The sequence below is a fragment of the Microtus pennsylvanicus genome, chromosome 13 (genome assembly GCF_037038515.1).
Source record: "Microtus pennsylvanicus isolate mMicPen1 chromosome 13, mMicPen1.hap1, whole genome shotgun sequence".
Taxonomy (NCBI): Eukaryota; Metazoa; Chordata; class Mammalia; order Rodentia; family Cricetidae; genus Microtus; species Microtus pennsylvanicus.
This window is the reverse complement of record NC_134591.1, coordinates 66,767,605-66,792,597: the sequence shown is the minus strand read 5'-3', so window position 1 is coordinate 66,792,597 and position 24,993 is coordinate 66,767,605. Positions and strand designations below refer to the sequence as shown.

At 43.0% G+C, this 24,993-nt stretch overlaps 1 protein-coding gene across 12 annotated transcripts in view; it reads left to right on the top strand.

Moving 5' to 3' along the window:
* The window catches only part of Srrm1 (serine and arginine repetitive matrix 1), a 33,326-nt gene extending 9,338 nt beyond the window's left edge, over positions 1–23,988 (top strand). For 3 of the 12 annotated variants that reach the window (XM_075946489.1, XM_075946497.1, XM_075946494.1), the window contains 12 exons: positions 1,184–1,387; positions 2,741–2,929; positions 3,143–3,262; positions 6,070–6,344; positions 10,748–10,828; positions 11,231–11,317; positions 13,559–13,703; positions 17,004–17,132; positions 19,230–19,691; positions 20,449–20,644; positions 21,866–22,075; positions 22,979–23,988. In XM_075946489.1, the coding sequence (XP_075802604.1) occupies positions 1,184–1,387; positions 2,741–2,929; positions 3,143–3,262; positions 6,070–6,344; positions 10,748–10,828; positions 11,231–11,317; positions 13,559–13,703; positions 17,004–17,132; positions 19,230–19,691; positions 20,449–20,644; positions 21,866–22,075; positions 22,979–23,083 (2,203 nt within the window). In that variant the 3' untranslated portion in view covers positions 23,084–23,988. Of the gene's footprint in view, positions 1–1,183; positions 1,388–2,740; positions 2,930–3,142; positions 3,263–6,069; positions 6,345–10,747; positions 10,829–11,230; positions 11,318–13,558; positions 13,704–14,028; positions 14,071–17,003; positions 17,133–19,229; positions 19,692–20,448; positions 20,645–21,865; positions 22,076–22,978 lie in introns of all 12 variants that reach the window. The other 9 variants (XM_075946485.1, XM_075946496.1, XM_075946491.1 and 6 more) reach the window with 8 other exon arrangements.
* Positions 23,989–24,993: the final 1,005 nt, after the last annotated feature.

Genomic DNA, 24,993 nt, shown 5'->3' with positions numbered 1-24,993 from the left:
TGTTTGCCTCTGGACTAACGTAATCTTTTATGTTGCTAGGGATTTTAGCACATGTTTTTATAAAGCTACGCAGGAGGTTGAGGTAGTAGAGGTGGGGTGTGTGGCTTCTAGGCTAGCCTAGATAGCACTATGATACTCTCTGTTTGAGACAGGTCATTTGACTGAAATGATCACCTCTAATTTAGGTGAATTACTTAAGTAGAAATTTAAATTTCATATTGCTTTGCTTAAGTACAGCATTTGGGGATTTTGTTGTTACTACATTTTGACTCTTTGCATTTCCCTTTTATTAAAAATCTGCTCGTTAGCCATTCATATACTTATCTAATTCCTTGTTCTGCTTTTCTCAGATTGTTGTACTGAACCCAAACCTCAGACCATTTATTTGTTTTCTTCTTTCTTCCAATGAGACAATTGTTAGGTTCACATTTTTAAACCCACTATTCAGCTTCTACTATATTTGTGGTGAAAGGTGAGAATTCCATTAGGCTTTTCATTTTTAGGATTTTTATTTTAATCTGTGGGAATTTGTAAAGAAAAAAGGAGGTGATTTTTTTTTTCCTTTAGTTTGTGCTGAATTCTAAAACCTACTATAGAAGCAGTGGATGCTTCTAAAGCTGAGTGTGGCCAGTGGTGGACCACATCTGCTGTTAGGGATGATAACACTTTTCAATTAGGCACACTACAGTTACAAAGGAAGAAGCCCCCCCATTAAAAAAAAGCATCTTTTTGTGAATTTGGCATTTCTCTTTTCCTGTGCTTGCATTTCACCAGCCATTTTCCGCATCTTGAGGCTCTGCCTGATCGGCTCTGATAGGAGCTACCTGAACCTCAACTCTGTATTTTGGTAGGGTTGATGTTTGCAAAGGAAATGGTGGCTTTAAACATCTTCATCTGAGGCGTTGGTCTTTGAAAGATCACATGGAATAGTTGAGAACCAACACCTACCCAAGTCCAGTGCCTCCTCCTCTAACTGGTACTCGAGGCTGTTACCTCTGTCTGCTTGTCCTTCTAGTTCTCTCTGGCCTTTTCCCTCTCAAGTAGATGAAATGGAAATCTTGTTTCATGTGAAACTTCTCAGATACAGACGACAGTGGGTAACTTAAAGATTAATCCTCGATTTTTCCCTTGTCTGCGCCACACCACATTATTCAAAAATCTGAAAAACTTGCTTTCATCCTAGACGCAAATCCAGATCTCCTTCCCCTAGAAGACGATCTTCCCCTGTCAGGAGAGAGAGAAAGCGCAGTCACTCTCGATCTCCCCGTCACAGAACCAAGAGCCGGAGCCCTTCCCCTGCCCCAGAAAAGAAGGAGAAATCTCCAGAGCTCCCAGAACCATCAGTGAGAACGAAAGACTCTTCAGTACAGGAGGCCACATCTACAAGGCATGTTCCTGACATTGTGTTACATAATCACGCTGTAGGCTGTTCACACCGCCTGCAAATAGATATTGCTAATTCAAAATGATTGTTTTCCTTTTAGATATTTTCTAAGGTTTTTATTTTTTAATTACAAAGTTGAAATAAGGAAGAAAATGCTTTAGAGGTGACCTAACCAATTGAATTGTTTTGTTGTTTTGTTTTAATGTGGTTTAGTGTTTTGCCATGGGTGTCAGGTCCCCTGAAATTGGAGTCACAGACAGCTATGAGTTGCCATATGGGTTCTGGGAATTGATCCCAGGTCCTTTGGAAGAACAGTCAGTGCTCTTAACTGCTGAACCATCTCTCTAGCCCTGTCTGTTATATTCCTTAAAAATTTTTAATGTATTTTTTGGTTTTTTGTTTTTCGAGGCAGGGTTTCTCTGTAGCGTTGGTGCCTGTCCTGGAACTAGCTCTATAGACCAGCCTGGTCTCGAACTCACAGAGATCCGCCTGCCTCTGCCACCCAGCCACAAAATTTTTATGTGTTGTAATGTGATCTTCCTACCCTCTTGCCACAATATGCTGTGGACAAGTTCCTGTTGGTTTTTGTTTTCTTTTTGTAATGGGGGATACAACCCAGAGCTTTGCACATGTGTTGTCATTGACTACATTCTCAGTTTTTACCCCCGACCTCTGCTAACTGAAGTACAAATTATACCAAATAAAAGCCACGCCCTCCCTCTCTAATGGGAACGTCTTGTGCTCTCTGGCTGCCTTAAGCTTGACCGTGGCATGCAGTACCTGACACTGCAGCCCCCGCAGCCGTCGACCTGTGACGGGTGCTGTCCACACATTGCACACACGATGGTTGAGTAGGTAAGGGGATGCTGTCCTGACTGGACTTTGTCCATTAGCTTCTGTCCCCTCATGGTTCCAAAGGCTCCCGGGGGTCCAGCAGTTGGACAGTGGCACAGTCCTTGCCCACATGTGAAGCAGGGGTATAAATTCTTAGTTGCTCAATGAATTCTGATGTGTACCTGTCATTTGAAGCCGGGGTCTTTGCATATAGTGAAAAGTTTTTTTGAATAAGGTTATTATATCTGTTAATTTATTGCTTTTTAACTTATTTGCACTGGGCAACAGGTCACATTGTTGAGCACAGCTTTGTGGAGTTGGCCCGCTCCTTGATTTTAACGTGGGCTTCCAGGGAATTTAACTGAGGTTGTCAGACTTGCACCAGAAATGCTTTATCAAAGGCAGCCATTTTGCTAGCCCTTGAAAACCCTTAAAAGAGAGCCAGGTCAGTATATGTAGTTATGTTGGCTTAGGATTCTAAGAAGAGTAGAGGGAAAAAACAAAGCAATGTTATTTTCACAGTGACATCCTGAAAGCTCCCAAGCCCGAGCCTGTACCAGAGCCCAAAGAACCTTCTCCAGAAAAAAATTCCAAAAAGGAAAAGGAAAAGACCCGACCAAGATCTCGATCACGTTCCAAGTCACGATCTCGGACCCGTTCTCGATCACCTTCTCATACTAGACCAAGACGACGACATCGATCCCGATCCAGGTGTGTTGTGGCCTTGGGATGAGTACACATTTCGGGATGTGAGTGCTGATGCTGAAGGTGGAGTAGTAAACAGTGTCACAGTCTGTTCAGAGTGAAGGTCAATCTGCGTCCACTTTTCTGTGCACCTTCAGAATGTACACAAGCAGTTACTGGAAATTACGCCACGAAATTCCTTATTCTTAGTTTATTTGGGGTCTAATTCTGTTTTGGCAGATCATACTCTCCTAGAAGGCGGCCAAGCCCAAGAAGGCGACCATCCCCTCGAAGAAGAACTCCACCAAGACGGATGCCTCCTCCACCAAGGCACAGGAGGAGTAGGTCTCCAGGGAGACGGTGAGACTCTCTTAGTGGCAGGTGCCTGACACTTCAGGGTGATCTTTGGTATAATTTCAGGATCCTTTTTTGCTTTTTGTTCACTGGAAGACAGATCTTATAAATGATAGTAGGGAATGTCTTCTAAACAGCACGATGCCCTTCAAGTGTGGCGATCTGGAGCTGTGGGAAAGAGTCAAGTCACTGACTTGGTTTGTAGGTCCTGTGCATGTACATGTACATACACCAAACACCAAACAGAAACACTGCTTTTCTGTCTGACTTAAGACGTATAAGTGTATATTATGTGTACAAGTGTTTTGTCTGCATTTTGTGCACCTGTGTGCAGTACCCCCAGAGGACAAAAGAGGGTGTTGGACCCCCTGAAATGGAGTTACAGGTAGTTCTGATCATCTATCTCCTTTGCAAGAGGAGCAGGTGCTCTTCACCCCTGAACCATCCTTCCCTCCCATCTACTTGTAACTTATTACAACTTCTGAAAGACAACTGGTTGCATAAAGAATCAGATGACTTTACCTGTTTTTTAAAGAATTCATTTGCTATTTTACCTTACATTTTAAGAACTTATTTTGTCTGTGCATACACACACACAATAACTTGTTCCTGGAGGTCTGTGCACAACTGGATTCCATTATCCTTTGTTTGGTTCTAGGGGATTAAGCTTGGGTCACCTGGCTTGCACAACAAGTACCTTTATAATGTTCCTCTTTTTTATAAAAATATTTAGTTTGAATATGTGTAGAGGAGAGAGAGAGATTGAGATTGAGACTACCTGCAGAGGTTTCCAAATCTTGGAGCTAAATGAAGTTACAGGCAGTTGTGAGCCTGTAGGTGCTGGGAACTGAACTTTTGTCCTCTGGAGAGCCACTAAAGAAAGCTTTAACTGCTAAGCCATTTCTTCCACGCTTTGTAATAAAGCCTTTTATAGCAGTTCAGACAGAGGAAAGTTCCTTATAATTCCATTCCTTTACACTGTAAAGATGTGTTTCTCCCTGATGTGCCTTCTGATTTGTTTAATGAAGAGATAAGTGACAAATAGCTAAGCAGGAAAGATAGGCAGGATTTCTGGGAAGAGAGAACAATAGAGGAGGAGGAACCTAGGTGACGAGCAGCAAGTCAGATGTGCCTCACTAAGAAGCCATAACAGCCTCATGGAAGAATGTAGATTTAAGAAAATACGGGTTAATTAAGTTATAAGAGCTAGTTAGGGAAAGGCCTAAGCCAAGGCAGTGCTTTCATAATTAGTAAGTCTCGGGTCTTTATTGGCGGGCTGGCAGTCCAAAGATAGTCCAGTAGGAAACCTTGATACATTGAGCCATTACTAATAGCTTACAATGACTGCATTTGTGGCAATTAGGCAGTCATTTAGTTCTGCCAATAGTATTAATTCTTTTTAAACATTGCTAAAACGTTTAATATGTTTAACCATTCTAAAACAGGCATAAGATAAAATGTTTTTATCTTAGATATATTATAGAAGTAGATTGTGTCTAACTTTACACAAAATGAAACCTGGTGCACAGGAACAGGATTTTTCTGTCATGTCGATTTGTTGTTGACTGGGCTTTCTTTTCAAGTCTGCTTTGGACAGAACTTTGTTGTCTGTTTTTCCTTGTTGATGCTGGTTGAACCAGGACCTCACTCAGACTGAGTGTGTGCGCCAACTCTGTAGTACACCTCTAGCCTTGGAAACACTATTGAATTAATATTTTACCAAAAACCACAGCAGCTAGAAAATGGGGAAACATCAAATAAGCTTCTCCAAATTCTGTCTGTACAGGTAGGACTTTTAGACTCAGACTTTAATAACAACAAATACCATCTTTGGGGAGTGTTGTGAAGGTACTGCTTTTTGTTGTTGTTGTTTTTGTTTTTTTCGAGACAGGGTTTCTCTGTAGCTTTGGAGCCTGTCCTGGAACTAGTTCTTGTAGACCAGGCTGGCCTCGAACTCACAGAGATCTGCCTGCCTCTGCCTCCCAAGTGCTGGGATTAAAGTGCCACTATTGCTTGGCCAAGGTAATGCTTTTTAAGTGTGTGTAATTGGTTCTGCAGCTGGTGGCTAGGACAGTCGTGTAATATGGTGGAATTCCAGGCATCACGCTTCACATTGATCGTTCTGTTTTGGAGAGAAGTAATGCTAGTGCTCCTTAGTACACCACTAAGGAGACTGTAATTTCTTACATTGGAGTTTTTCAAACAGCCTGTCTCATTAGTATGCACTATTTAGCAGTCACAGTGTTTTGCAGATTGTGTAAGATTCCCTTTCAGCCAATTTATAATCTCACACTTAAGGTAGGGTTTCTTTTTTTCAGGTTCTCAGGAATTCTTCTGCCAAAGATGAATTCTGCAGGTACACGTAATTGCAACAGAACTTACCCACAGACTTTGCCGCAGAATTCAAGAGGTCCCCACTTCTAGGTTTATGTAGCTAAATGAATTTCAAATCTTGCACATATTTTTAGTGCAGCCTAAAAGTTGCTTGACATCACTGAGTGAGCAGTGCTCTCACCCCCAGAGCTGTACAAACTCAGCTCAATCATCACTCTTCAGGAAGAGGCTGCTTCGCTACTGGATTATATAGCACTCAGCTCAGACACAGCCACGATGAGTGTGTGTATGTACTCTCAGAAACAGCTGTTTCCTGTCCTAGGTGATGGTTTTGTTTCCAATCTTTCTGAAGTAATTTGTGTACTTAGCTACATAAACTCAAAAGTTGGATAAGTTAGTTGTATTTTGTGTACATTGTACATACTGTGAAATGATCCTCCATAGGGATGCAGGGGTAAAGTGAATGCTTTCTTCCGCAGAAGGAGGCGTTCTTCCGCATCGTTGTCTGGAAGTAGCTCTTCGTCCTCTTCATCTCGTTCCCGGTCACCGCCAAAGAAGCCTCCCAAGAGGACATCTAGCCCCCCTCGAAAAACTCGTAGGCTATCTCCTTCAGCAAGTCCTCCAAGGCGAAGGCACAGGCCATCGTCTCCAGCAACTCCACCACCCAAAACTCGCCATTCTCCAACCCCCCAGCAGTCGAACCGCACAAGAAAAAGTCGTGTTTCTGTGTCTCCAGGAAGAACTTCGGGTAAAGGTAAAAACACAAAGCACTTTGTTCTTTTTGACATCAGGGTGAACCCAGTTGTACTCATCTGCAGAAGCTGCTAGGCATTACTTTCTGTGTGACACTATAAATGGCCTGCTTGCCCTTCTGTTCTCAGGGCTCTGCTGAGAGGTGGTGATAGGGAAAGGTAGATTGTTTTTCCAGTGCCCTCTGTCTGGGCAGTGGCGCCGCAGAGCACTTGGGACTGTTTGAGTTGGTAACAATTGGGACTTGTTCTTCCTGTAAGGATTCATTTTATTACTCTGAGACCAGTTAACTATCCCACCCTCTCCACACCCTTTCTTAAGACTTTTTGTCTGATACTTTGCTTGAGAATTTTGTGTTTTGTTATTCTTTTTGGTCACGTTTATGCCCCCAAGAGAAGATTGATTTGATTGATTGGTTGGTTGATTGATTGAAGGTCTAGGCGGGGTTCTTGGGTGCTGTCCTCACTCTGTTCAGTAGATTGGTTTCTAAGAAATTCATTGCTTGTGATCGTGCCAGCCCAGAGTAGAATGTTCGTTAGTTTGTTAGTGTTAAAGCCGCAGCAAGTTGTGGCTTGCAGGGACTTTAGCACTAAAATACATATGGAGAAAGAGGAGGATAGGATCCATTCGAATGGTGCCTTTGGTGCTAGGACTGGAGTAACACGGGTGTCCTGAAAGGTGAATGGAGTAGGTGGGAGGGGTGGGAAAGCCCATTGGCTGCCCGAGTGCTGGAAGAAAACTGGCGCACCACCGTTTAAACCTGTTAGGACGAGAAGGATCAGTGGAAAAAGGATCTGCTGGTGGTGGCAAGCCATAAAAATAATGTGCAAAATCTTTATTGACTTTAATGTCAAGTTCATTCAGGGACAAATAAAATGTATTTAAGACAGCTAGCTATTTTTTATAACATGCACTGTATCACTTTATTTTGTGTGTGTGGTTTTTTCGAGACAGGGTTTCTTTGTAGCTTGAGCATGTCCTGGAACTAGCTCTTGTAGACCAAGCTGGCCTCGAACTCACAGAGATCCGCCCGTCTCTGCCTCCCGAGTGCTGGGATTAAAGGCGTGCGCCAACATCACCCTGCTGTATTACTTTTTATATAAAATGAGAACATTTCAGCCTTTCTGAAGTTCCTCTCACCGTGTCCTAAATCTGATACTTAATGCTCTAGCCTTCTTGTCTTTTCCTGTGAGCTTTACATTGAGAATATTTCTTTTGTTTAGAGCTGGAAAGCTCTCTAGGAGGAAGATACTCTTAAGTGTTCCCACTATTACTTTAGAAAAGTACATGTTTTTTCTATTTAGATTATAGAGAAGAATTATTTTAAAATACCTGACCAGAAGGAGTTCTATTAGAATAGGGCAGTTGTTGAGATTCATTAGTCACCTTTTACGAGTGTGCGCAGTGCTGGTCTCCTATCTTGCCGCATGCCTCATCCATGTGGAATGGGCACTCGAGATCGCTTGTGGGGAGCTTAGTCTCCTTCGTGTCCACCAAAGCTCAGAATTGATGTGCGCTGTGTGGGATCACCCTTGTGATGAAATGTGAGAGCTAGGAGAGACCCTGAAGTGTTGGGCTCTTCAGTGAGGTGACTTAGCCAAGATAATGACTTCGTAAACGATTAAAAGTTCCTTCCCAGTTAGAGTAAGAGCCATCAGACTCCAAATGCCTTTGTGTTGATTAGGGAGGAGGGTGAAGGGCCGAATGAAGTTCTTTGTTGTCTCAACCTGGTGTGATTTCAGAGATGCCCGCTGTGGGGGTTTCAGGACACTTAGAACCGTGGCACTGCTGTAATATGGTAAAGTTCTTGTTTGTGCTTCGTTATCAGATGTTTGTGGGGTCTGGTGGGCTGCTGTTGATAATAGGCAGAGATGAGAGGAAGGAAAGAAAAGTGGGCGATTTGACAGTAAATCATTTGGAGTGCAGTTAACAGTCCCATCAAGGGTGTTTGGAGAGACTTTGAATCAGTAAAATCCAGTACTGCGTGAACTTGTACCTCAGTCAAATGTCCTGGCACGTCCTGTACCTTTTGAATCAGCCAAACTATTGTGCTCTGTGGACACTTGATGTGTTTTACAATTTCTGCTTACAGTAATTTAACTTTGCAGGTTATCTTTTGGGCACTCTAAGATTAATAATTAATAGGACTTTTGAAATGCTTCAGAATTCTGGTTTTAGAGTTGTTCTTTTGAATTTCTTATTTCATGCTAGAATGATTTGCTCCTTGAATTTCTGTTTTGTTTTGTTTTCTTTTTTCAAGACAGGGTTTCTCTGTGTAACAGCCCTAGTTGTCCTGGAACTCTCTCTGTAAACCAGCCTGGCTTCAAACTTACAGACATCTGCCTGCCTCTGCCTCCCGAGTGATGGGATTAAAGGCGTGCATCACTACTGTCTGGCAGAGTGATTTAACTCAGGAGTAGGATAAAGTGTGTGCTATATACGCTATTATTAAAGTTAAGTCATTAATGAGACATGAAGCCAAGATGAGCCCTCCTGTGTGTTTATTCCCTCTGTTTAACAAAGTATGCAATGTTGGCTAGATGTGGTGCGAGCGCACACCCTCACCCGCCAGGCGGGTTTCTTTGTATGTCCCTGGCTGTCCTGGAACTCAAGGTTCCCTCAACCTCTGCCTCTAGAGTGCTGGGATCAAAGCCATGTGTCATCACTACCTGATGATAGTGCACTTCTTTAGTTCTAACATTACATTGCTATACTAAAGTCCTACAGTAGTGAAAAAAAATGCCTTCTTATAGCCAAACAAACCACCTTCCAGATAGTTTTAAAATTTGTTACTTTGAGAAAGTAAATTTGACATGTAGGCGGTTTCCTTTTTTGTTTGTTTGGTTTGGTTTGTCTTTTAAAGTCTTGGGAATGGTATATTATGTAATCTAGGCTTGCAGTTCTGTCTCAAGCTTCCTCTGTGTTATAATTTTCAAAATTATGTATGTTCTGTGGTAGGGCATATAATACATACTAAACAGATGTCCATAGGCCAGAATAGGCATCCTATCTGGAGCTGGAGTTACAGGTAGCTGTGAGCTCCTCATACGGGTGTTGAAAACCAACCTGGGTCCTCTGTCCAAGCAGCAAGTGCTCTTGACCACTGAGCTTCACTCAGCCCATTGCTTTTATGAATTTTTAGGTGTTGACTATTCTCACCCAGTTCAGTGGTTTGTCCAAATAACATTAATAAGTAGGATCATTAACTAAAGGATTGTGGCTCAGTAGTTCAGGACTTGTCTACTGTGTGTGATATTTCAGTGGTAATTATCTCTTTGGTAACTTTAACAGAGATAAGGTTGAAGTGTTAGACCAACAGTTCTTGTGGTTGCTACTCTGTATAGTTAGTTAGTCTATGACAATTCCTAGAGTATTAAAAAAGGTATAACTGCATTTTAATAAGACCCTAACCCTAACCAGAGGCAGGCATATCTCTGAGTTCGAGGTCCACTCTGGTCTACAATAGCCAGTTCAGGACAGACTCCAAAGCTACAGAGAAACCCTGTCTCGAAAAACCAAAAAAAAAAAAAAAAAAAAAAAAGACACCCTACTGAAATTCATTAGTCATTCACAGGTAAAAGAACTAAGGGATGACCTTGGGTTGGGTTGGGTTTTGTTTTGGAAAGAAGTTTCTCGTTGTAGCCCTGGTTGTCTTAAAACAGGCTGGCCTTGAACTTGGGGATCTGCCTCTGCCTCCTAAAGTGCTGGGATTAAAGGTGTGCGCCCCTACCACCTATCTAGTTTCTTTTCTTTTAAAAAAAAATTTTTTTTCTGGGAGTTGATTCTCCTCTTCTTCCTTGTTGAGACATAGTCTCTCTGGCAGGGCTTCCCTGCTTTCTGCTGCTGTGTGTGCTCCAGGCCAGCTGGTCCAAGCCTCCAGACCATTCCCTCATCTTCACCTCCCCGTCTTGCCGTCGGAGTCGTGGGATTACACGTACATACCACTCACTACATCCAGCTGGTTTTAGCGCATGGACTCCAATTAGGTTAAGTTTTTCATGTGAACAGTCATGCACACTTTTATACTATTAAAATACTATTCTTACCGGGCGATGGTGGTGCACACCTTTAATCCCAACACTCAGGAGGCAGAGGCAGGCAGATACCTATGAGTTCGAGACCAGCCTGGTCTACAGAGCTAGTTCCAGGACAGGCTCCAAAGCCACAGAGAAACCCTGTCTCAAAAAAACCAAAAAAAAAAAATACTATTCTTGCTAGGCGGTGGTGGCACACTCCTTTAATCCCAGCACTCGGGAGGCAGAGGCAGAAGGATCCCTGGTCTACAAGAGCTAGTTCTAGGACAGGCGCCAAAGCTACAGCGAAACCCTGTCTCGAAAAAAAAAATCAAAATAAATAAATCACTGTTCTTTATTATTGTGTTTTTTTTTTTTTTAAACTTGTTTTTAGTGACAAAACATAAAGGTACTGAGAAAAGAGAGTCGCCGTCACCAGCACCCAAGCCAAGAAAAGTGGAGCTGTCTGAGTCTGGTAAGTTGTAATGATTTTCTACAGGTCGGCTTTTTCTTTTTTTTTCCCCGTCCATATTTGATTATTCCCCTTGGGTTGGAGAGTCATTGTACGGGCAGCACAGTAGAGAACAGCTAAAACTGACATCACCGAGACTGCTTGAGATCCCCAGCTCCAGCATTTAAGTGTTCTCTGTATGTGGTTATTTTATTCATCTTGACCTTGTTCTTTTTCTTCTGTATTTGGACATAATTCTGGGTTTTTACAGCTAGCTGAAATGTTTGTCGAATTCATCTCTCCCAGTTTTACTTGCAGTAAATAAGTTTAGTAGTTGGTGAGGGTTTGAGTGCCTATTTTCCTGTCGTTTGTCACATTACCTCTGTGGAACTAAAGAGACGCTTTCTAAATGCACCCGTCTTTCAGAAGAAGACAAAGGCAGCAAGATGGCTGCAGCTGATTCTGTGCAGCAGAGGCGCCAGTACAGACGACAGAACCAGCAGTCATCGTCTGGTATGGACACCAAGAAAATGCTTTCTGCTTCCACATCTGTTGTAACTTCAGCACTTGGGAGGTGGAGTCAGGAGAGTCCCTAGGGAGTATAAGGCCTTTAAGGGCTACATAGTGAGAGTCCAAAAAACAGCAAACCCAGACACACCATCATAGCATTCAGGAGGTGGAAGCAGAAGGGTCAGATACTTATTCTTGATGGTGAACTTGAGATAGCCTGGACTACATGAGGTGGGACCCTCCCCACCCCCGCTCTTTTTATGTATTTTATACAAGTGAGTGTTTTACCTATGTGTATATCTGTGCACTGTGTGTATATCTGATCTCAGAGGAGACCAGAAGAAGGCATCAAATTCCCTGGTATCTGGAGCTGTAGACATTATGAGCCACCATTTGGGTGCTAAAAATTGAACCCAAACCCCTGAAAGAGCAGCCAGTATCCTTAACCTCTGAGCCCTGCTTCTGTCTGAATGGGAGGAGGTGAGGGACAAAGTGTTTGCCTTCCTGGGAAGTTCGGTGTCTCAGTTGGCTACTATGTATGTTTTCTTTTTTGTTTTTTGAAACAAGATTACTCTGTAGCTTTGGAGCCTGTTTTAGCACTAGCTCTTGTAGACGAGGCTGGCCTCAAACTCACAAAGATCCTACTTCCTCTGCCTCCCGAGTGCTGGAGTGCTGGGATTAAAGGCGAGTGCCACCACTTCAGGCTTTTTTCTTATTTTAAGCCCTTAAATTTTTCTTTTAAATTGTTACATTGTTATGAAAGTGATAAATTTGGCCAGGAGTGTGGCCTGGTGCAGGTTACTGTGTGCAAAACCCTGGGCTTTCTTCCCAGCATTAATAACAATAAGGTGATTGACCTAGAGCACAGTAGTAAAACAGAAAATGAAAATGGATAACTAATGTATCCCTAATATCCGGAGTCTGTGCTTTTAGGACACCTTAACTAGTTTCGTGAATCTTTCAATTTTTTGCTAGTACATTTTGTTTGTTTATTTTTGGTGGGTATTAAGGCTGCTTTTGTTTGTTTAGTAGTAGGCAGATGAAATTTTCTGATAATTGTAATTGTTGGCTTAAAGAAAAAGCATGCAGAAGCCTGATGTTTACGTCAAATGCTCTGTTCTTGGGTTTTGGTAGGTTTGATTTGGTTTTGAGACAGACTTGCCTTGAACTTGCCTTGTAGCCAAAAATGACCTTAAACATGTGATCTTCCTTTGTCTGCCTCTTAAATACTGAGTTTTTTTTTAAAGATTTATTTATTTATTTATTATGTATATAACATTTTTTCTCATGTATGCTTGCATGCCGGAAGAGGGCACCAGATCTCATTACAGATGGTTGTGAGCCACCATGTGGTTGCTGGGAATTGAACTCAGGACCTCTGGAAGAGCAGTCAGTGCTCTTAACCTCTGAGCCATCTCTCCAGCCCAATACTGAGATTTATAGCCTTGCACCACTGTAGCCAATTTTATGCAGTGCTGGGGACATGTGCTAAGGCTAGTGCTGTAGTAACAGCCATACCCCAGTCCCACTGGGGATTATTGTAATTATTAGGGCAACAATTTTTATTTTGTATTTCAAGTAACTTATTGATGCTTTTCTTTTACTGCTAGCACTGAAACCAGGGCCTGCTCTTGAAGCTTTATTTTGTTAATTGGGAATAATTACTCAGTTTTGTTTTGGTTTTGTCTTGTTTCTGATATAGTCTCGTGCTCACAGGCTGACCTTTGACTATCTATGTTGCTGAGACCTTTGACTTACTATGTTGCTGAGACTGGTGTTGAGCTTGTTGAGATTTTCCCGCCTTTACTTTCCTTGTTATCAGATGGACATGCACCAACAAGACTGATTTAAAATCCCTAGATTTCTTAGAAATGTATTCAGACCTCTGCACTCTTGATTTTTTTTTAAGCCACCATGCAAAAGATGCACTCTTGATATTATAGGAGTCTTGTGTTGGCTAGTTTTCTGCTGGGTGTGGGGATGTTGACTGTCACTAGAATTGTCCTGATTAAATTTTTGTGATGGTACTGAGAATTGAACCCATAACTTTATGCCATACTAGGTAAATACTGTGTTGCTGAGTCTTAGCCACTAACATTTTCCCCAGTGCTGGGGTAGAACCTAGGACTTTGAGCATGCAGTGTAAAGGGGAGTGGGAAGAGCGATAGAGGCGTGCGTGCGTGCGTGCGTGCGTGTGTGTGTGTGTGTGATATTTTGTTGTTGTTCTTTGCTCTGTGATTACAGACTCTGGCTCCTCTTCCACCTCAGAAGATGAGCGGCCCAAGAGATCCCATGTGAAGAATGGTGAGGTAGGCAGGCGGCGGAGACATTCCCCTTCTCGGAGTGCCTCTCCATCACCTCGGAAGCGCCAAAAGGAGACTTCCCCTCGGTAACCACCTTCATTAATGCTTTTGATTGATCTGTACCTTACAGGGTGGGCCGCAAAATTATTTTAGCATTGGGCTAGATTCTTCCTGTCATTAGAGATGTGGGGTCTGGGGTTTGGATAGCTTGGGTTTTTTTCTTGCTGTTGGTAGTTCTTAACATTAAAACTAGACAAGGTTTGAGTGATTGCCTTATTTGTGCATGGATAGAAAGAGCAGTTAAATCACAGCATTAATTGCAGACATTTTGAAGCTTTAAACAATGCCTCCACAAGAAGTTAACTTGTGTGAATAGAGCTCTTGACATTTGTTTTTCTCCGCTGCTCTCAGGATGCAGATGGGAAAACGATGGCAATCGCCAGTGACTAAAAGGTTGGTTAGACACTATTATTGTAAATTAGGGTGACATTCCAAGTTTTCTTCATTTTTTTGTTCAGGTGACTGTCCACACTTTACAGATGATGCATTGTGTCAGTGGAGAAAGTCTAAAGTTGGTTTGGTGTGTGTTGATGAATGATAGGAAAAGCTCCATGTGAGGTGTTGGTTTTACAACCTTTTCTAAGCTGTAATTCTGACTCCCTAGACCCGGTAGGGGAAGACCTTTGTATTAGGGTGACTTAAAGAAAGCAAGAAAAACTAAAGGAGAAACTTAAATGCTGAGAATGAAAGTAAGAGTTGGTTCTGTCGTCTTTGCAGAAGTATGGGGAACTGTGAGGTCAGAGTCTTCACTGTATTTATATTTGTCCTGCATTTGTGTAGGTGCACACACACCACAGAGGACACCTGTAGTAGTTGGTTTCCTCCATTCACTATGTGGGTCCTGGGGATCGAACTCACTCAATTTTTCAGGTTTGGTGGCAAGTACCTTTATCTGCTGAGCTCACCTCACCAGCCCTGGCTTTCTCCCCCTACCTCCCACTTACTGAATTTTTTTTTATCATATGTTTATGTGACCATAAAACTAATATTTTAGATCCAAACCCTATATAAAAATCTTATAATGGGCTGGGCGTGACAGTGCACACCTTGTAATCCCAGCACTCAGGAGGCAGAGACAGGTGAATCTCTCTGAGTTCAAGGCCAGCCTAGTCTCTATAGAGTGAGTTCCAAGATAGCCGGGGCTACATAGAGAAACGCTGCCTCATACAACAACAAAAAACCCTTTTAGTTCCGACCTGTCTCACAAGTGAGAAAGGCACAGGGAGAAGTAGTGTCCACACAAGGTCTTTGACCTGTGCCATTGACATCTGTCTGTCATCTGTCTGTATTCCTTTTCTGAATACAGGTTGAACACTCCCTGTCTAAACTGCTTGGGAGTGGAGATGCTTCCTGTTTTACCTTTTCCCATTTTAAAATCTTTCAGAAAGACATTTGGGAAGCAGTCATGGGACAGTGGAATATTTATGCTGTAGAGGGAACTGTTTCATGATAATGAAAAATAGAGATATGAAAGAAAGAAATTGGGTACAAAAATATTTTTCTCCCAACTGTAGTGACTTCTGACTTCAGTGAAATTGTTTAACTGAACATCAAAAATTGCTTTGCACAGGATCGTGTTAGTGCTATACTCCCCCGCCTCCCCCTGAATTACAGAACTAGGTTCGGTTCTGGGATGATTCTTCAGAACAGTAAAATCAGAATTAATATTCTAGCCGGGTGTGGTGGCACATGCCTTTAATCCCAACACTAGTGGTCCACGTAGTGAGTTCCAGAACAGCCAGGGTTCTGTGGAGAGACAACTGTCTCAAGAAACAACAACAAAAGCGAATATTCTCTACCCTGCCCAGTGGTTTTAGGTTTTATTAGTAGCTCCTAGTTTAAAGCTGTTAGAGATCACCACTCGCCTGGGCGCAGTGCCACACTCAGGATGCAGAGACCAACCAGGGCTATGCAATGAGACTCTTTATCAAAAAGCAGAACAAACTTTGAGTTGTTTTAGATAGGGTCTTTGTATGTACCCCTCATGTAAACCAGGCTGACCTAGCACTCACAGAGATCCACCTGCCGCTGTCTCCTGGGAGCTGGGATTAAAGGGGTGCACCGCCACACCTAACAGAAAATAAAGTTATTTTGAGTTATGGGTCAGTATCATATTTTTGATGTTTGTTTTGAGACAGGGTTTATCTGTGTCAACCTGGCTGCCCTCAAACTCAGAAATCTGCCTGCCACTACCCAGTTCAGTATATTTTAGGGAGGATAAAATTAAACATGATTTTGAGTGTTTATGTAAAGTGCTAGGATGAAGCACTAATCAGATCATCTGCAAATGTATATCAAATCTGTTTGGAAATGAGATCTGCTGTGAATTTATGGCTTTTCTCTATGGAGTCTCAAGTAGAAGCTGGGTGGGACCTGGTAAACTTTAGAAACTGAGTTCTAGATTCATAGCTTCAGTCCTGGCTGGTCAAGGAGTCAAGAACTGTTTACATTGATTCTCTCTCAATATGTGTCGATTTGCCTCAAAGGGGACAAAGTAGCTTAGCCTACATTTAAGTCTTGAAGCAGCTTCTAGTTGGTTAATGTATGTTCGTATGTTACTTGCGTTATTTAAGTCTGTTACAGAACTCAGAATTGGGATGTGTTAAAAAAAAAAAGAATTGGGATGTGTTTGTTTCTTGAGTATATTTTTAACCACACCACCCCAGGGCAGCCTCGTCCTTGCTTTGTGGTTTGTCTTTAGGGTATCATTAAGTATGATACCCAGTTCCTCTTCAGTGCTGCGCAGATGTTTTCAGTTAGGATGGTAAAGGCTGGAGGTGCCGCTGAGAGGTAGAGTACTTGTGTGCAGTGCGTGTGCCCTGTGTACTGTAGAGAAGGGGCAGCTTGGAGCAGTTGTCTCCAGCTTGGGCCTTAAGCCTTTGGTGTCTATTTAACATCTTAAATGTTTCTCAAAGAATTAAAATACCTGAAAACTTTTCAAAGCCCAGCCTGACTGGCTTTTTCCCTCATGTAGTCCACATAAGTCTCAGATAAGTTTTTCAACTGATTGTCATCTGTATCCCAACTAAAAAATGTTCTAGTCATAATCTTTTGAAAATTTTCACTTCCTCTGCTGGATGGTTTATGTTATAACCAGATAGCTATTTCTGTCAGAAGCTAACATTACAAAGCTCTGTTTTACCCATTTCAAAAGTAAAACATTGATTTTTAAATTTTGTTTTTAATGTTGGCTGCTACCCAGGGTCTCAGCCTTAGCCTGAGAAAGCATGCTCTGGAACATAGAGAACACAGAGTACATCTCTGCCTTGGGTTATTGGGGCCTTTGCTTACACATCTTACTGACTGAGAATCAACTCTTACTTTAGTGGTAGAAGGAGGAGAAGTCCTTCCCCACCACCAGCCAGAAGGCGAAGATCTCCTTCTCCAGCTCCTCCTCCTCCTCCTCCCCCTCCTCCTCGGCGGCGCAGATCTCCCACCCCACCACCGCGACGAAGGTACTGTGTCCAAGAGACTCATGGTGGCTCTGGGTCTTTACTGTGAAAGTTGTGTTGTGTGTGTTCAGGCATTTTTAGTCATAAAAGATCACATAGTAAATGTGTGCTCCCTTATAGAAAAATCCCAAAACACACGACTATGCAGAAACAAAAGTTAGGAGCCAGGTATATTACTTATGCTTGGAATCTCAACTCTTGGAAGACTGAGGCAGGAGGATTTTGAGTTAGAGGCCAGTCTGGGTCATAGAGCAGCCAAATCCTTGGTGTCTGGGATAAGCGGGGGAGTGAGGAATAGCAATGGCTGCACAACCATGGGAGGTTCTAGAACCATCCATCCATTTGTGCACATGAACAGCCACACTGATCTGTTACTGGTCGTGTGCATTTGAGATTCTTGGTAATACTCTACCAGTTATACAGAAATAGAAGAGCTAGCAGTCCCAAGTTAAGGGTGTTCTATGAAGTGAGAAACCAGAAGTCTTCTAGAAATGTCAGTCACAGGCTGCGTGTGTCAGCACACGCCCCTAATCCCAGTTCTTAAGAGATGGAGGCAGGAAGAGCACTAGTTTGGAGGCAGCCTGAACTATACGTGAGTTCCGCTAGACTGTCTTAAAGAAACCCATACGAACATGTGACCCAGGGTGTCAGCTCAGGCACAGCAAGAGAATGAAGAATGGTCCAGGTTAGTGGGCAGAGAACTAGGCAGAAACTGGTTAGTTTATTCTTGTGTGTCTGTAGATACAAAAGAGGGGAAATGTGGTTGTTTTGTTTGTGACTTTGGTGTGTGTTGGGGATGAGTCCACGGCAGACTAACTGTACAAGAATGGTTGTTTGGTTTTACTTTTTCCTATGTTTCTTCCATGTGAAATAACTAGAGAAAGGGAAACCCCTTTTTGGAAGAGGATGTTTTGTTCTTTAACAGGATCTTAGTATGTGTACCATGCTGGCCTTGGATTTAGGGCTGTCTCAATACTTGCTGAGTACTGAAATTACAATTGAAGCCACTGTGCCTAGCTAGAGGTACTAAATGATTGCCCAGTTCACTCTACCACCTTGTCTGAAGATTTCTTATTGTAAACCCAGTTCTCAGCAGGAATTGGTGCTGGAAGACCCAAGCACACATTGCAGTTAGCTTGAATGTTGTATTGAGTCCTAATTCCTAGGTGACATAAGATGACTTTGTCACCTGTAAGAGAAAAGCCAGATAGACCTTTCAGAGACCCCTTTTGCCTGGCAGTGAACTGATAGTAAAAGGCCGTCCTTTGAAGAAGACCGGACAGTCTGTGTTAGGAGCTTATTCAGGGGAAATGGCACATCATCCCATAAAATAGTTATTTTGGTGTGTCTATGAGTGTTTTGTCTGCGTGTGTGTGCACTGTGTGTACCTTGTACCTGTGGAAGCCAGAAATGGCGTTGGATTCCTTTGAATTTGAGTTATGAACTTTTGTGAGCTACAGTGTGGGTGCTGGGCACTAAGAACTGAGCCACATCTACAGCCCCTGTCACAAAGAACTCAGTAAAACAGACTTTCTCAATTGGACAGTGTTATTACCTGGCAACAGCTGATGCTCAGTTACCACAATGCAGTGTGAGGTTCTCTTATTGTGAAATAGTGAATTGATTCTATAGAAATTCTGTTGACTTGGTGAATTTAAATTGTTTAAATTTAAGTTGCAGATTTTTCCATTTAACAGTACACAGTACCCTCTTGACAGGTGTGGTGATCTTACTTTGAAATATATCCTCTGGCATAGTGCTGACTACAGGACATTTACAACTGGTTACTTTTTTTCGAGACAGGGTTTCTCTGTGGCTTTGGAGCCTGTCCTGGAACTAGCTCTGTAGACCAGGCTGGACTCGAACTCACAGAGAATCCGCCTGCCTCTGCCTCCCGAGTGCCAACTGGTTACTTTTTATTTATTTAATTTTCCTAGTTCTGGGTTAGCTAACTAGGTGGCTCAATGGGTGAGAAAGTATTGCCACACAAATGTACTGACCTAAGTCCACGTAAAGGTTGATGAGAGAATTCCCCTGACCTCAGCTTGCCACTCACTTCCACACGTCGGTTTCAGCTTAATGGTGTGGTTTTTTTTCTAGGACTCCTTCTCCTCCTCCACGCCGCCGCTCGCCTTCTCCAAGAAGATACTCTCCTCCCATCCAGAGAAGATACTCTCCTTCCCCACCTCCAAAAAGGAGAACCGCCTCACCCCCGCCCCCACCCAAGCGAAGGGCATCACCATCTCCACCACCAAAGCGCCGCGTCTCCCACTCTCCGCCTCCCAAACAAAGAAGCCCCCCAGTCACCAAGAGACGCTCACCCTCCTTATCTTCAAAGCATAGGAAAGGGTCTTCCCCAGGCCGTTCCACCCGGGAGGCCCGGTCACCACAGCCAAACAAACGGCATTCGCCTTCACCACGTCCTCGAGCTCCTCAGACCTCAAGTCCTCCCCCTGTTCGAAGAGGAGCATCCGCATCACCCCAAGGAAGGCAGTCCCCATCTCCAAGTACTAGGCCTATTAGGAGAGTCTCCAGGACTCCGGAACCTAAAAAGATTAAAAAGTAAAAATATTTAATGCTTTTTTTTTTGTTAGGAATACATAGTTGCATAACATGTAGACCTCCCCTCCCCCCATCGAACAGTTATAAAATAATAAACAAGCCAGGCAGTAATGGCGCACGCTTTTAATCCCAGTACTCAGGAGGCAAAGGCAGGCAGATCTCAGTAATTTCAAGGCCAGCCTGGTCTACAGAGTTTCAGGACAGCCAAAGCTACACAGAGAAAACCTGTCTCAAAAAACAACAATAATAATTATCAAACTTTGGGTACTGTTCATATTTTCCACTTTGAACCTAGTTTCTTGTGGCATCGATGCCAGAGAACTTTACTTGGTTCTTAGCTTCTGGTATCTTGGTCTGAGATGAAGCAACCTTTTTCTCTTTGTTGTTTTATGTAAATGGGTGTTTTGCCTGTATATGTTTGTATGCTGCCAGTGGGCAGTGTCAGGAGGCCTGAAGCAGGTGTCAGATCCCCTGGAAAGGTAGTTGCAGTTAACTGTGAGCTGTGTGAGTGCTGGAAAAGTAACCCTAGTTCTTTCAGTGCTCATTACCACTGAGCCCGTCTCCAACCCCTGAAAAATATTTAATACTGATAGAAAGCAGGCTTCAGGGAGCTAAGAAGCTGCTGGTCCTAATGTAGTCCATCATCAGTGCAGTGGCAGAGAATTGTGATGCTGTTCGAGTGACCCCAAGACTTGAGTGATAGAAAAGCAAGTGTCTGTTCTCAATGCTGTGTTCTTTTTTTTTCCTCTCTGTCTAGGGCAGCCTCACCAAGCCCTCAGTCTGTAAGAAGAGTTTCCTCTTCCCGATCTGTCTCTGGATCTCCTGAGCCAGCAGCTAAAAAGCCTCCAGCACCTCCATCTCCTGTCCAGTCTCAGTCACCCTCCACAAACTGGTCTCCCGCAGTACCAGTCAAAAAGGCTAAAAGCCCAACTCCAAGCCCTTCCCCTGCCAGGGTGTGTATGTGCCTTGTTTGGGGCAGCTTTACAATTAGTTAACTGGGGTTGAGGTGATGGTGGGTGCTTACAGTCCCAACACCGGTGGGCAGCAGCAGGGTCAGGAGTTGAGGGCCAGCCTGGGCTGTGCAGTGACCCTGTCTCAAAAACAATTAAATTACAAGTTAGTCAATTAAATTCATACATAAATTTAGTCTATGTTAATATGGTGGTTCAGTTAAATAATCATTCTATGGTGTGAAATTGATTTTTATTCGGTAGAAACCATACTTTGAATTTGGATTTTGATCCTCTTTTCTAGGTTAGTAAATAGCAAAAGCTACTGTTGACATACTGAAATTGAGTAAATTATATGACATATTACAGTAAGCTTTGTATTAGATGACTGCCTAGCTGTTTTTTCTAAGCATGTTAGAAGTTATTGGGCTAACCATGGTATTCAGTAGATGTAACGATAGATTCTCTTAGATGGACTATAACTTAAGACTGCTTATGAGGATGCAGCTGTGTTGTGGAACATCTGGGCTATGAGATTAAAAAGTAAAAATATTTAATGCTTTTGTTAGGAATACATAATTGTATAACATGTAGAATTCCCTCCCTTATTAAACAGTTATAAAATAATAAGCAAGCCGGGCAATAATGGCGCACGCTTTTAATCCCAGCGCTCGGGAGGCAAAAGCAGTAACTAATAGTGGGTTCAGGTGTCTGCCTCTAGTCTGAAAGCCTGAGTTCATTCCCTAGGACCCCGTGGTAGGAGAGGACCATCTCTGCAGAGAGAAGCCGGCCACTCCCACTTTTAAAGTAGGCATTCAGTTTAGCCTGGCTTTGTTTGAGCTCCTCACCACATAATGAAATCCTGCTTTGCGTTAGCCAAGTATTAGAGTGGTTTTTAATTGCCCCTCATTAAGGCTCGTGTTTAGGAGCTGGAAGGCAACTCATGCTTAGCCCATGACTCCAGCTGTTGACACCTCATTCACATCCTGAAGTTGGAAACCCAGTTTAGGATTAGTAGGAAACTGTACAGTCAGTCAGTGTCGAGGCTCTTCCTGCTGGATTTGTGGGTGGACCTTGACACTGGTTGTTTCACCTCTCTGAGAACTCTTGTTGGTGGTTCTTTGCACTTCGGTGAAGCATGTATTTGTCTGTTTAAGATTCCCTCAAAATAAAACAGGATTTTAATCAGATTAATTATCTCACTGTTTGTTTCTGGGTTTCTAGAATTCTGATCAAGAAGGAGGTGGAAAGAAGAAAAAGAAGAAGAAGGACAAGAAACACAAAAAGGATAAGAAACACAAGAAGCACAAAAAACACAAGAAAGAGAAGACTGTGGTTACAGCCACCACAGCTCCTGCAGCCCCTGCAGCTGTTTCTGCTGCCACAACCACATCAGCACAGGAAGAACCTGCGCCAGCACCAGAGCCCAGGAAGGTATTCACACACCACCTGGCTCTTTTATCTGTTGCTCATGGCTAATGTTTCCTGCTGACCTGTCAGGAACCAAGGGGAAGAGTACAAATGGCTTCCCAAAAACTTAATGCTAGAATGCTTTGAGTTTTGACTTTTTGAGACAGGATTTCTCTGTAGCTTTGGATCCTGTCCTAGAGCTAGTTCTTGCAGATCAGTCTTGCCTTGAACTCAGAGATCCATCTGCCTCTGCCCATCAGTGTGCATGTAGAAGACATTGGTGCCCCCCCTTTCTTTTGTCATATTTTTATTACATTTTACTTGTGTGCATATACACACAAAGGTCAGGACAATTTGCAGAGTTAATTCTAGCCTTGCACCGTATGGAGTACTTAGGATTGATTACAAATCATCAGGATTGGTGGCAATCTCCCCTAGCTATCTCTCCTAAAGTTCACTATTTCAGGTAGACTAAACCACCAGTTAGACCACCTCATCAGCACTTGGGTCTGCTGGGGCATTGCTACCTGGGGATCTTAACTCAGGTTCTCATACTTGCGTAGCAAGCATAGGGATATAACTCTGCTGGGGGAACTCCGTCTATATAGCTGTTTGTGGAGCACTCAACATGCTCAAGGCCCCCTGGATGTGTTCCTCTAGCCCCAGATACCCTGGGTGTGGGAGTATGGGTGCGTGTAAGTAAGCACAGCACCTGAGAGCTTGAGACAGAAAGATCAGAAGCTCAGGGTTGTTTTCAGTTCCTTAACAAGTTCTAAACAAGCCTAGGGTAGAAAGAAGTCATGATTTAAAGTAGGTGGGTTTGTATGTGCAGAGTATGTATTGTTGTGACTGTGTCGTTCTGTCTGCACAGCATCTCCCAGCGTGTCTCAAGACTTAACATCTGCCTGGTTTGCCTTTGTTTTCCAGGAGACTGAAAGTGAAGCTGAAGACAACCTTGATGACCTGGAGAGGCACCTGCGGGAAAAAGCCCTGCGATCCATGCGGAAGGCTCAAGTGTCCCCACAGTCCTAGGTGGACATGTTTGTTACGTTGTAAATTTTATTTGGTTTGTACTCAATTCAATTTCAAAATCGCTAAAATGTGTTTGAGCTTTAGACTATAACATTTGTTGTAATAATTGCTAGGTTGAAGTTCACCATGTTTTTTAAGAAAGGGGGGCATGGATTTGCATTACACAGGTGTCCATGGTGTACTAGTGACATTCTTCCATTGACATTTAGAGTGAAATACTTTAAGCCAAAAAAAAAAAATTTAGGGGGCGTTTAAATATTGTTGACATTTTTACCGTCCCTTTAAATGCCCTTGCCTCTCCCCAGAGGTTCCCTCCCCCCTTTTTTTCTTGTTTCTCTTGAATTTTAGCACCATGTAAATTATGCTTTCAACCTTGTATAGGTTTGTAAGCTTGCCCAGAAGTGAGACCACTGTTAAGTACCACAAGGGTCTGAGTGAGTGTTTTAATGCCGCAAATACCCCTGTTGGCTGTGGAGTCTCCGCTGACAGCTCGGGATTCCAGCTCTAGGGAACAGGGGAGGCACTGCTGGATGCCGGAGATTGTCCGTGATGACAGGTTCATAAGTTCATTAGAACTCTGGAATTTTGTCCTCTTTGGGTTGGCTTCTGTTTTGTTTTCTTTCTCCCCCTTTTTTCCTTTATCTTTTGTAAAGGCAATTTACTAGACCTAGCAAGGATCCTTCAGTTAGATAAATTTGTTTTATGAAACTTCATGGCTCCCATCCAGAATTTTTTTCCTTACTCTTCCAATTGGCACACAAAACTGAAGAGCTCTTGTATTGGCAGGCTGGGAGGGCCTGGACTTGGACATAGTGTCTTGGTTTCACTTGTTTTATTTTATTTTATTTTTTAACTAAAGCTATATAAAGCTTGTGGATTAAACAATAAATTTCTAAATTTAAGAATGTTGCCATTCACTTTTACTCAACTTACCTAGGTATTACAAGACAACTCTACCTTAGTAGAGCTGTGTACAGGATAAATAAAGCAATGAAACAGGGTTTACCCTTTTTATTCAGTGATTAGCTGCAAAGAGTGCTAGGACGGGCCAGTGCAGCAGCTCCGGAAGGAAAGGTACCCTAACTTGGAGGCTTGGGCCCAAGATGTTAGTTACTTCTGCTTCACCGCTAAAGGGGAATCTCCTGAAGTGTAGCAGTCTCCTCCAGCTCCAGCGGAAAGTTACCTTTTCTGCTCCACACAAAAGAGAGTTTCCCACCCAGTGTAACTCGCTTCTGGTTTTTCTGCTCAGCACCTCTAAGGGAACTCTTAGCAGAAGAACCTGCTCCACATTGCTGAAAGATCTTCACCAAAAAATATTTTTGGTTTTTTGAGACAGGGCTCTCTGTGTAACAGTCCTAGCTGTCCTGAACCTAGTTCTTGTAGGCCAGGCTGGCCTCGAACTCTGCCTAGGATTAAAGGCATGTGCCACCACCAGTGGCCAACCAAAAATCTTTCAAGAAAATTTGGGAAGGAGTCCAGGAGCCTGGCTGCCTGTGCCAGGGTAGGAAAAGGACAGCCTGCGATTGAACAGGCAGAAGGGCTTATGTAAGGCTTCTTAGGGGAAGACCAGGATAAAGATTTTCTGCTCAGGGATTGGCTGGTTTAGTTGCTCAGGGGCAGACTTTTCTTTCACTCTGGTTTCAGAGTTAGGGTGTGCTTCTTTGGTTCTGGGTTCAGAGCTAATGTGTTTCTTTCGCTGGCTCTGGTTTTTTTGGCCCTTTTACCATACAATCTGAGCTGAGAATTTGGACCCATGGTTAAAATTTCTGACCATTGGAACATAAGCACAAAGTGCCCACTTCTTAATTTCAGGAAAACTTGGGGGTTTGGGAGATTTTGTTTTCTTTGGGTTTTTTACTTCTATCCAAAAGTTATAGACAAGACCTCAGTAGTGATGGGCAGATTATATA